The sequence below is a fragment of the Botrytis deweyae genome (genome assembly GCF_014898535.1).
Source record: "Botrytis deweyae strain B1 chromosome Unknown BDEW_035, whole genome shotgun sequence".
Classification (NCBI taxonomy): Eukaryota; Fungi; Ascomycota; class Leotiomycetes; order Helotiales; family Sclerotiniaceae; genus Botrytis; species Botrytis deweyae.
Genome location: NW_024066242.1, coordinates 1 through 11545, shown reverse-complemented (window position 1 = coordinate 11545; position 11545 = coordinate 1). Strand labels below are relative to the sequence as shown.

The 11545-nt window shown below is 29.8% G+C and overlaps 4 protein-coding genes across 4 annotated transcripts; 3 read left to right on the top strand and 1 right to left on the bottom strand.

The window, feature by feature from the left end:
* Window positions 1-240: 240 nt before the first annotated feature.
* On the top strand, window positions 241-946 carry EAE98_010251 (uncharacterized protein; the record flags this gene model as incomplete). The annotated part of the gene is made up of 3 exons (XM_038957872.1): window positions 241-306; window positions 369-481; window positions 580-946. The coding sequence occupies 3 exons, from the start codon at window positions 241-243 to the stop codon at window positions 944-946; spliced, it is 546 nt and encodes a 181-aa protein (XP_038805664.1).
* A 265-nt stretch (window positions 947-1211) lies between these two features.
* Window positions 1212-1667, bottom strand: EAE98_010250 (uncharacterized protein; the record flags this gene model as incomplete). The annotated part of the gene is made up of 3 exons (XM_038957871.1): window positions 1212-1264; window positions 1321-1550; window positions 1618-1667. The coding sequence occupies 3 exons, from the start codon at window positions 1665-1667 to the stop codon at window positions 1212-1214; spliced, it is 333 nt and encodes a 110-aa protein (XP_038805663.1).
* Window positions 1668-1859: 192 nt separating this feature from the next.
* On the top strand, window positions 1860-2468 carry EAE98_010249 (uncharacterized protein; the record flags this gene model as incomplete). The annotated part of the gene is made up of 3 exons (XM_038957870.1): window positions 1860-2044; window positions 2106-2167; window positions 2224-2468. The coding sequence occupies 3 exons, from the start codon at window positions 1860-1862 to the stop codon at window positions 2466-2468; spliced, it is 492 nt and encodes a 163-aa protein (XP_038805662.1).
* A 2213-nt stretch (window positions 2469-4681) lies between these two features.
* Window positions 4682-5353, top strand: EAE98_010248 (uncharacterized protein; the record flags this gene model as incomplete). The annotated part of the gene is made up of 3 exons (XM_038957869.1): window positions 4682-4691; window positions 4950-5087; window positions 5190-5353. 3 exons carry the CDS (start codon window positions 4682-4684, stop codon window positions 5351-5353), a joined length of 312 nt encoding a protein of 103 aa, XP_038805661.1.
* Window positions 5354-11545: the final 6192 nt, after the last annotated feature.

Here is an 11545-nt window from a genome sequence, read left to right as displayed (position 1 = left end):
CGTAGAAGCTCGATATTGGAAAGCAACTTGTATGTTACGGCGAAGAGAAGTGAATTGAGTCTGGAACTTTTTTTGAGGTTGGATGGGTTTAACATCAGGCTATGCTAGCGCGTCGCGAAAGCTTGGTGCATGCGGGTAGGTAATTGGAAGCCTTCTGTGTTGTAAATGTTCCCCAGGAAACAAAGAAATCCATCAGCCTTGTAGAAAATTGGATTGTAAAGAAACAACAAATTTCTAAAAATGCCTGGATCAATTAGAAATACTGTCGATAGGCTTGACAAACCAAGTGCCTATTATCAAGGTAGAGTAAGCTATGCAATTATTATTCCACTCGGCGCAGAAGGAGCTCGACTAACAATCTGGTCCAGAATAAGAAGCGCAGATACGAGAGAGATGGAGAGGACGAGAGAAGAGAACGAACTCCAGAGGAACCAGCAGATGATCCTTTAAAAGACGCGACAACACTTTATGTTGGAAACTTGTATGTCAAAGTGCATCCAATGTTTTCATTTGAGCTGTTTTCAATCAATCAATGGGCTGGGGCATGGTTTGAGGCATGAACTAACAATTTGTCTACAGATCCTTCTACACAACTGAAGAACAGATTCACGAACTATTTGCGAAATGTGGTGAAATCAAGAGATTGATTATGGGATTGGATAGATTCAATAAGACACCTTGTGGGTTTTGTTTCGTGGAATATTATACTCACCAAGATGCGCTCGATTGCATGAAGTATATTGGCGGTACAAAGCTCGACGAGAGAATCATTAGAACAGATTTGGATCCAGGATTTCAAGAGGGAAGACAGTACGGACGTGGGAAGTCTGGCGGCCAAGTGCGCGATGAGTACCGTGAGGAATACGATGAGGGGAGAGGAGGTCTAGGTAGAGCTATTCAAGCTGAAAGACAGAAAGAAGAAGAAGAATATGGCAAGGGTAGATAGTTTATTGGAGAGTTGGACGATTGTACGATATTTTGCAGTACTTGGGAAGGCGTATAAGGAACTGCGGTGATTCATTGATATCAGAATGGTGAGCTGCATTTGCATAGTAGGAGAAATTCTTAGGATTCTAGCCATTCCAGAGCACTGAACTCATGCCCTTTCATTCTTTTTCGTATACACATATCCCAAACGCCATCAATGCATATTGTACATCAATTCTTCCGATGAGAACTCTTTCCATTGAGTCCATCCAAATATATCCATATCAATACCCGGGAGGATTGAGTCGTTGTGATAATCTCGTCCACTTAGGAAGCTCTGCAGTAATATCAGTAAACTGACTCCGTCTGTAGAGACACATCTGCCAAACTTACTGTGAATTCCCTTTCTATATTTCTTCTCTTTCCGATCAAAGATTGTGTATTTATCTTTTGGTAACATCTCCTGCTCCGTTGGCATTTCCTCCTTCCACCTCTCCACAGCCTTTGTCGTAATTCCCTTAGCAGCCAAGGCTCTATCCACTGTAGCAACCACCAAATCGACTGCCCTTAAACGTTTGCGCTGTCGTGCCTTTTGGAATTTCGAGAGTCGCCATGGGATCTTCCTAAATCGCACCACCGTTAGCAAATCTCCACGCTCAAAATGATACCAGAGAATGAATCGGATCATACCAAAGAAGACCCCCAGACATAACATTCGTAGGTCTAAAAGCTCCAAACATTGTGTCGTTTGCTTCAATGTTCTTCTAATCGTACCTCCTCACGCCATCAATCAATCCTCTTCAAAATTCAAGAATCGGTCGGCCCCTCCGCTCCGCGCCAAGCCTTAAATTCCGCGAACCAATCAGCATTCGCTTCATGACCTCAACTCTCTAACCTCCATCATTGCTTCAACTGCGAATGCGCATACCAAAATGTCGTATTATTTCGCAATCGTCGGAACGCAAGACAACCCTCTCTTTGAATATGAATTTGGAACTGCGAAACAGGGTGGTGATGGGATCGCCAGGTTTCCCGAACAGGCCAGACATATGAATCAATTTATTGTTCACAGTAGTTTGGATATTGTCGAGGAGGTGCAATGGGGTGGTGGACAGATGTATGTGATTTTATTTTGCACGAGATGCGACTGGATTGGATACTAATAATATTCTTTGTAGGTATCTGAAATGCATCGATCGGTTTTACAATAATTACGTATCGTGCTTCATGACGGGTGGAAGTAAGTTATGCTTTTCTTCTTACAGATATGCATCGTGATGGTGCTAATATATGTAGATGTGAAATTCATGCTCTTACACTCTCCCTCTCAACCTGCAAACCCAACGACTTCGAGAACCTCTACATCGATCGGAGCAAATCCTACTTCGCCTCAGACAGAAGAGGCCATTAAACAATTCTTCACGGAAGTTTATGAGAATTGGGTAAAAACGATTATGAGTCCGTTTTACCAGGTCAATCAACCAGTTACGAGTCCGGTTTTCAGGGGTCGGGTTGCGGCGGCGGGGAAGAAATATTTGTGAGGAGTGTTGAGAGGGTATCAAGGAAGAATCATCATAATCATTGCATCGAGGGGTATGACTCTTAGGTGTATATTCTGGTGCGACGAAGAGTATCAGCGCGAGGAATAAGTTCGGGATTCTTGGTATGGATGAAGACTAAAGTCTCGGGATATATCGTATCACATGGAGGATGATGTTGCGAGCAGTAGTTGGTAGTACATTATGGAAGCCATCTACGCTACCATGTGGCCTCGGAAATCCCCAGAGTTCATCAATTGCATCTCACGACCAGGAATTTAGTGGGAGATCTCACTGCGCGCAAAGGGACCGGAGTATGGTAGCTGAAAGAAATCCCAGGCTTTGAGGGATTCCTTTGCTTGCACTGGCCCTTTGTCATACAACAGATACCTTAGCACGGTTTAGATTCTCATATTGGAGATTCCTCGAATCTTCCTTATCAAAATGGCGGTCGAGACCATACTTTGAGGTGGGAACCGAGGCTCATCACTGTTTGAGCCCATACACGCTGGGAGTGGTTTATGTAGCTGAAGAAATACGCACAATGGGACGCGATGGGAATCGGTGAGATGGCTCACCAACATTTCCCAAACATGAATGCTACAGAAGAATAGTAATAGATATAATATGATATCCCAAAACAAGTATTGTCACCTCTGCGAATTTCCAACAGAAAATTGCGATGTTTTCGAAAGTGTCTGGATAAGTCCTGTAATGTGATTGTGAAGACTGGCGGTAAGAAATCTCTGGTACCTACCTAGCTAGTAGTCTCTTCCCAACTCGTTACTCCCTAGCTACCATAGCATAGCACAATACCCTTTAACACACTTATTGTTACTTCAATGAACCTTGGATGGTAAGATTACTTTCCTGTAAATGAAAGTCATGCATGTTTGAAGTCTCTAGTACTTTTATGAATTTCCTTGTGTCTTTTTGTGTTGTGATGTATTGTGTTATATTGTGAGTATTAGGAGTTCATGTATATAATGGGATGGGATGGGATTGGAAATGAAATGAGATTGTAAAAGTATGGATAGGTACCTATGGATGATTCTGATAATGCGTGTTTTGATGGATGAGAAATGAGGAATGAGAAATGAGTGGTGCTTTGGTGTTTAGATTGTAAGTGGGAATATATACCCTTGATTTGGAAGATGGAAGATGGAAGGTGGAAGATGGAGGATGGAAGGTAGAAGGTTGGGGTTTGGTGATTGCTTGGTTTGACTTTTGACTTGTGGCTTTTGAGTTGTGGCTTTTGAGTTTGGGAGTTACCTACAATGTATAGATCTAGATAGTTTGGAATGGGGTTACTTTTATTATTGATGATATTATATATGGAGTAGGTTGTGTAGAATATAGATGTACATAGGTAGTACCTACAAAGTAGTATATATGTAGTATTGGTTCCGACGCGTAGGAAATGGTAGTTTCGTGAAGATGATGGATACCTACTCATAGTTGTAAGTAATACTTCACCACCTCTTTAAAGATAGGGAAAGGGTTAGATACCTACCTAACTCTTGATGGATACTGATATATCTCAATACATGTATTTTTATTTGAATTTTTATTTGAATTTGAATTTGAATTTGAATTTCTTTTATATATAGATACTAGGTAGTTCATTTCTTAACAATGAATCGATGAGATCAATATCAACATCCCAAGTACTCGCTTATCGATGCACCCCTGGAACTAAGGCGAAGTAACGATCCGCCGCATTTTACGCTTATGATGGATGGATGGATGGATGGATGGATGAGCTTTAATCGGGACTCGGAACATTTCACGTCACGCACGCAACAAATAATACAGCCGTAAGCCATATGTGGTGTTGTGTGTGTGTTCAAATCCAAACCACCATAATAATAAAATCGAAAGAACGACATTGAATTTTTTCTATAATTTTCCTCGGCAATCACCCCCCCAGTCCCTTTCTCCCTTAGATAATAATAAAATATCAATTCCCATTCCCATTTCCATTAATTTCTCAAAAGGTACTAGCGTCAAAACTCCCATTTTCCAGATCACTTGTTTCCTGATCAAAAACCAACAAATTCCCTCCCCCCTTCGGATTTCCATTCTTTTATTTAACAACTTCATATTCCGCCACTACTTACTTCGGAATTATCATCAATACATCCATCCATCGTCTTATTAAAAGACGCGTTTATTATCTCAAATAATCAAATCCACTCCGTAATAACTACTTCATCATGACTGGACGTAAGTTATAATACCTTTTCTTCTCTTGATTCTTATGTTGAAGTTGAGATTGTTGTTGTTGTCGGTCGCGATATTTGAGGATGATGTTTTGGTGTTGGTGTTTTGATCTCACTCCACTCCATCATCTATCAACGCGATAAGGTATCCACATCTCTATGATGTCGATATACCTACCTACCTACAACAATGATTATCTCACTTCAATAATATACCATCACATCAATCATGCTTCAACATACTAATGATATTCTTCAATAGGTGGAAAGGGCGGAAAGGGTCTCGGAAAGGGTGGTGCTAAGCGTCATCGTAAGATTTTGAGAGACAACATCCAAGGTATCACCAAGCCAGCTATCAGACGTCTTGCTCGTCGTGGTGGTGTCAAGCGTATTTCTGCCAGTAAGTTTTATCCAATGCTATCCCGTCGCGTCTTCAGTCTTCATGGCTTGGATGTGTGATAATATTCCACAAAGATTTATTTACTGACGCGTCTTTCCACAGTGATCTACGAAGAAACCCGTGGTGTTTTGAAGACCTTCCTCGAAGGTGTCATTCGTGATGCCGTCACCTATACCGAACACGCCAAGCGCAAGACCGTCACTTCCCTCGATGTCGTCTACGCTTTGAAGAGACAAGGACGTACCCTCTATGGTTTCGGTGGTTAAATATCTTCTCACCTCTACCATCTTTGTCATGACATCATCTCATACTCTTTCACATACGCGTCGATACAATACACTTTCGATTATGGTTCTCGGGGGAGTTAGGATGGGCTTATGTTACTTTTGATAGTCTTTTTTAGACGGTCTAGCATGCTGTTTACGGCAGGGTTTCGCTCTCTCCTGATTCTTTTTGTGAATCATTCATTGCGACTTTCGACTACGTTTTCTATCTCAATCTGGTCTCGACATGGCGATACATTTCCTCGAATTAAAAACTTTTTGATAGTCTATACCTCTGCTTTTGCTTTGGTGTGTAAGACAGTCTAGCATCCTGTTTACGGGAGGAGTTTTCCTGGAACGTTTATTGTTTTGTAGCGACAACCTTGATACCCCGCGGTTTGGGATTTGTGAAGGCAGAATCTCATGATTTAATGGCATGCATGCATACATTACCTTTTTTGTCTTTTTTGAGCAAACCTGTTTAGCTTGATTAGCTGGTTGGCGTTCTATGGTTTTTTTGTTTCACCCTGGTACTAGACGGGCTGTCTAGAGGGTTGAGGGATGGTATGGATTGGGGATGGATGTATGTGGGATCACGATCGAGCAGTTGTGTTTATTACGCATACATAGCATACGAGTGAAATTATATGGTCGTGGACCTGATTGAGATTATTTTTGATGTTTCTTGATTGATTTGGATGTGTGTGATGTGTGATGTGTGATGTGTGATGTGTGATGTGATGTTTTCTGAATTGTGAGATTTGAGATTTTTTGAGAGTTTGTGATGTGATGTGATTGGAGGGTACTTTGGTGGTGGTCGATTTATTGATGATGGATAGAGCTGGAGAGAATAGATAGTTAGCTAGAGGGTAAGTGTTGTCTGTCTGTCTGTCTAATATCTTCTGCACGTATCATATCCTATGTATAATATATAATATATATATAGTATCGCATCTCGATATTTAGTTGTAGTAGAGTGAGAATGTTATTGGAAGGATGGATGATGGGTGGATGGATGGATGGATGGATGATGGGATAGATGAATGGATGATGGGATGGATAGATGATGGGATAGATGGATGATGGGATAGATGGATGAATGATGGGATAGATGGATGAATAATAAAATGAATAATAAAATGAATAATAAAATGAATAATAAAATGAATAATAAAATGAATAATAAATGAATAATAAAATGAATAATAAAATGAATAATAAATGATAATAAAATGAATAATAAAATGAATAATAAATGAATAATAAATAAATAAATAGATAGATAGATAAATAATGAATAAATAATAGAATAAATGGATGAATGAATGGATGGATGAATTAAATGAATGAATAGATGAGTGGATAATAATAGAATAAATAAATAGATGAATGAATAAATAAACAAATAAATAAATAAATAAATAGATGAATAGATGAATAAATAGATGAATGAATAGATAGATGAATGAATAAATAAATGAATAAATAATAGAATAAATAAATAAATAAATAAATGAATAAATGAATAAATGAATAATAAATAAATGAATAAATAAATAAATTATTGAAAGGTATGGTTCACGTGATCATGGAGTAGGGGGAGCTAGCCCTAATTAGTACTAATAAAAGCTTTGTTCTATACAAAGCTCTTTCTTTCGAAAATTATAGAATAAACTTAGTATACTAATTCTCCGAATACTATTACTTTTTACCTTATACTTTCCATTTTATTCCCTATAAAAAGTTATATTTAAAACAGGTTATAAGCTTGGATTCGTATTTGAATTAGAAATTATTAGTAGAAAGGAATGTATAAAGGTATAAGAGAAAAGATAAAGATCTATATAATTAAAAAAGAGATAAAAGCCTATATAATAAAAAGAATAAGTTATAGAGGTATAAGAAAAAGGTAAAAACTTAAATTAAATCGAAAGAGTTGTAATAAAGACTTTTTATTAATAAAAAGTTGTAATAGAGATTTTTTATTAATATAAAATCAAAAAACCCTTAAAAAGATATATTTATTTTATATAAAAACTCAAATTATATTAAAGAAAAAGAAAATTAATATTTCTATTTTATAGTATATCAAAATTAAGATTAATAATAATACCCACAATCATAAAAAAACAATTTTGATAATAGAAAGCTAAAGATTCTAATATTGAATAAAAAGAATTGGTATTATTAATTCAAAATAATAAAGCTATATCTTATAAAAAAAGGATTGGGTTTTATTATTATAAATAATATGGCTGTGTATAGAGCACTTTATACAGATTCTATCAAATTGGTGAATATAGTATATAGAATGAAAAAAGTCTAAATTGATATAAAACTTTTGTTATTCAATATATCAATAATATAGATAACAAATTTATCGAAAATATTGCCAAATTTAGTAATAAATGAATCAAACTAAAAGCAAAGTATAAATATATTATTTTTCAAGAATTACAAAATAAGTTTATATAATTAATAATATAAAAGTTAAAGGAGAATATTATAATCAAAAAAGACTAAAATGAAATATATTCAATTCAAAAAAAGATAGTCGAAGTAGAGATAATATAGAAGGATTTATTGATTGAAAATATTATTCTAGAATTCTTTATTTAAAAATTATTGAAGTATTTCAATATCATTATTAAAACAATCGATATTTAAAATCTTGATTTCATAATCAAATTTGAAAAGATTTGAGCTATAAATAAAATAACTATTTTCAGAAATATTTTTATAATAAATAAGAATAGAAAAATAAGTATAATAATGATTATACAAAATTATTAAGATTATAAATAATATAATAAAAACTATTATTAAAGTTTTAAGAGAAAATCCTATAATTTAAGTAAAGAAAAAAAATACTTTTATTATAACAATCCGAATCATATTATATAAGATTATCTATATAAAAAAGGTATTCAAGTTTATATTAAGAACAATTTAATCAAAAAATTATTATTCTTATCAAAATATTAAACAAACTCAAATTGAAAAAGTTACAAGTTTTTCTCTAGCAATTTAATCTTCCACTTTATATACAATTACAATTATATTATAACTGAAACTTCAAACGAGAAAAAACCTTATTACTATTCAAGTGAATCTGTATATATATCCTTTTACAGCAATATTAGAAAATGAATTACAGATATCAACTACTTGTTGTATATAATTGATCAATTCCACCTTTTATTTAATTTAAAGCTACTTTTTAGGTTAAGATAAATAAAAATTGAAAAGAAAGAATTAATTATAAAAAAGTATAGAATAATAGAAATAAAATAGAATAAAAGAGTATATAAATTAAAGATGTTATATATTTCAGAATTAGGAGTAAGCTTGTTATTTATAAAATCGTTTTATAGGGAATTTAGTGTTAAGAGAATCTTTAATAATAAGAAGATATACTTTTATAAAAATAGAAAAGTTCTATTATCTACAAACAATTTTTATAGAATTTATATAATTACGAATATTGTTATTAATAATTTTGATATTATACTTTTAGTTGTAAAGAAGAATAAAAAAATTCCATTAGAAGTTGAGAATATTATTTATAATAAAAATAAAATAAATAAAGCAAATATCTAATAATGAAATTGCTTGAATCAATATTAATTGTAATATTATTGCTTTAGATATATAAAATATAAAATTCTGAATAAACTATATTTGATTATAATCTTGAAGAAAGATATTAAGTTATCTGTAAATCTAGAATTCTGTAAAATATATATAGTAATAAAAATAAAAAAGTATTATAGTATAATTCTTTTAGAATATAAGAAGTAATTATTAGCTTTTATATTACTAGATATATTAGAATCATTTTTAGTATTATTTCGAAAAAGTAATATTTTGTAAAAATAATTTGTAATTGAATAAAAAAGATTTGAGTAATATATCTAAAAAGAAAAGTGATATTATTAAAAAACTAAAAAAATAGAGAATTAGTGTAAAATGAGAGAATGGATTTTTGATTAGAATAATATATATTGATAATACTTTAGAGATCGAGAAAGTATTATAGAAGTAATAAAACAAGCTAGGTATATAATAATAATCAATATATATATATATTTTAAATCAAAATGATATAATTGAATAAGTAATTCAAATTATTTAATCGAATATTTATATAATACTTAAAGATTTAGTAATATTAATTGAATTCTGGGATTATATAATAAAGATAAATATATATACTAGAAATAGAATATACATAAAACTATAGATAAATGAATTCAAGATTAAACAAAAATATAAAGAAATACTTGTTAGTTAATAATAAAATATAACTATACAAATAAAGAAAAAGCAAGTATTATTATATAAAGCATAAATCGGGATAATATTATTAATAATATATATCAAAATATAAAAATCAAAATGTTATTCTTATATTAATTTAATATTTTATTTTAATAATATTTACTAAAACAAACTAATAAATAAAATAAAAATAAATATATTTATTGGATATAATGATTATATTATAAAGTAATTATAAATATATACTTTGAATAAATATATAATAATAAAAACAAGTAATTATATATTTTTTGAAGATTTATTAAAAGATAAGATAAATTTAAAACTGTATTTTGTTATTTTAGAAGAAGAATTTATAGAAAAATAAAGAGTATAGAATATTTTACTAGAATAATAATTAATAAGAAAATCTTGCAAGATTATAATTGAAATTATAAATATAGTATTTATAGAATCTATAATTATTAAGTTAATTAAGTATAATTTAAAAATGAAATTCTAAATCTTATTGAAATATTTGTATTAAGATTAGCAATTATTCTATAAATTGTTATTTCATATATAATATAATTATTAAATATTAATCTAATAAATATAATTACAAAAATTAAAGAAAATATTAAATTAATAATAAGAAAAAAATCAAGAGAATAAAATAATAAAACCAATTTTCAAAATACCAAATATTTATATATATTTTTTATTATTATTATAGATTTGAAATCAAATTAAAAAAATTTTACAAAATAATAGAATAAAGATTACACATTTATTTCAAAAATGATTATTATAAATATAATAATAAAGAATATATTAATCCCAAAAATATATAAAAAAGCAATAAATAATCCAATCTATAACAATTAATAATAAACAGTTATTAATTAAAAGATTAAGAAATTAAAAAAGAATAAAATATAATAATAAATCTATAATAATAGAATAAATAATTTAATTAATATAAAATAAATATTTATAATAAAATTAAATATAAATAGATTATTAAAATAATTTAAGGTTAGATTAATAGTAAAAGGCTTTATATAAAAGTATAGAATAAACTTTTTTAATATATTTATATCTATAATATAATCAGTAATAATTTATTTATTTCTATTAATTATAGTATTACAAAATCTTAAAGTATATTATTTTGATATAAAGAATATATTTATTGAAATAGAATTAAAAGAAAAGATATTCTTATTTATATTATAAAAAGTTAATATTAAATAAAAGTATATTCTTAAAGTTCTTTATAATTTATATAAATTAAAGTAAGTAGTTTATAATTGAAATGATTTTATAAAAAAACAATTTATTAAATAGAATTTTATATAAAATTCAACTAACCCATACTTATTTATTTATTTTAATAAAAAGATTATAATATTACTATATATCAATAATCTTTTTATTATAATATAGAATTTAGATAATATATTATAATTCAATAAATAATTTATTTCTATCTTCAATACCAAAAATCTAAGAAAAATCGAAAACTCAAAGCTTTTAGATATAAGAATTATTAAAGATAAGAAAAACAGAATTCTATATATTAACCAAGAATAATATTTCGAAAAAGTATTAAATAAATATGAATTTATAAAGAGAATATTTAAATCTATCTCAATATTAATAAATAATTACAAAGCATTTCAATCAATTTGAAAAAACAATAAATAAGTAGATTCCATTAAGTATAATTATATAATCAAAAAGTTGATATATATAATAATATACTCAAAATCTAATATAGCCTTTAATCTAGAAAAGCTTAATTAATATATATAAAATTCAATAGAATTTTATATAAATCAATTGTAAAGAATAATATGTTATTTATAAATAATAATTAGTTATAAGCTATATTTCAAATTAAAGGGAATTCAAAACCTAGTGATCTATTCC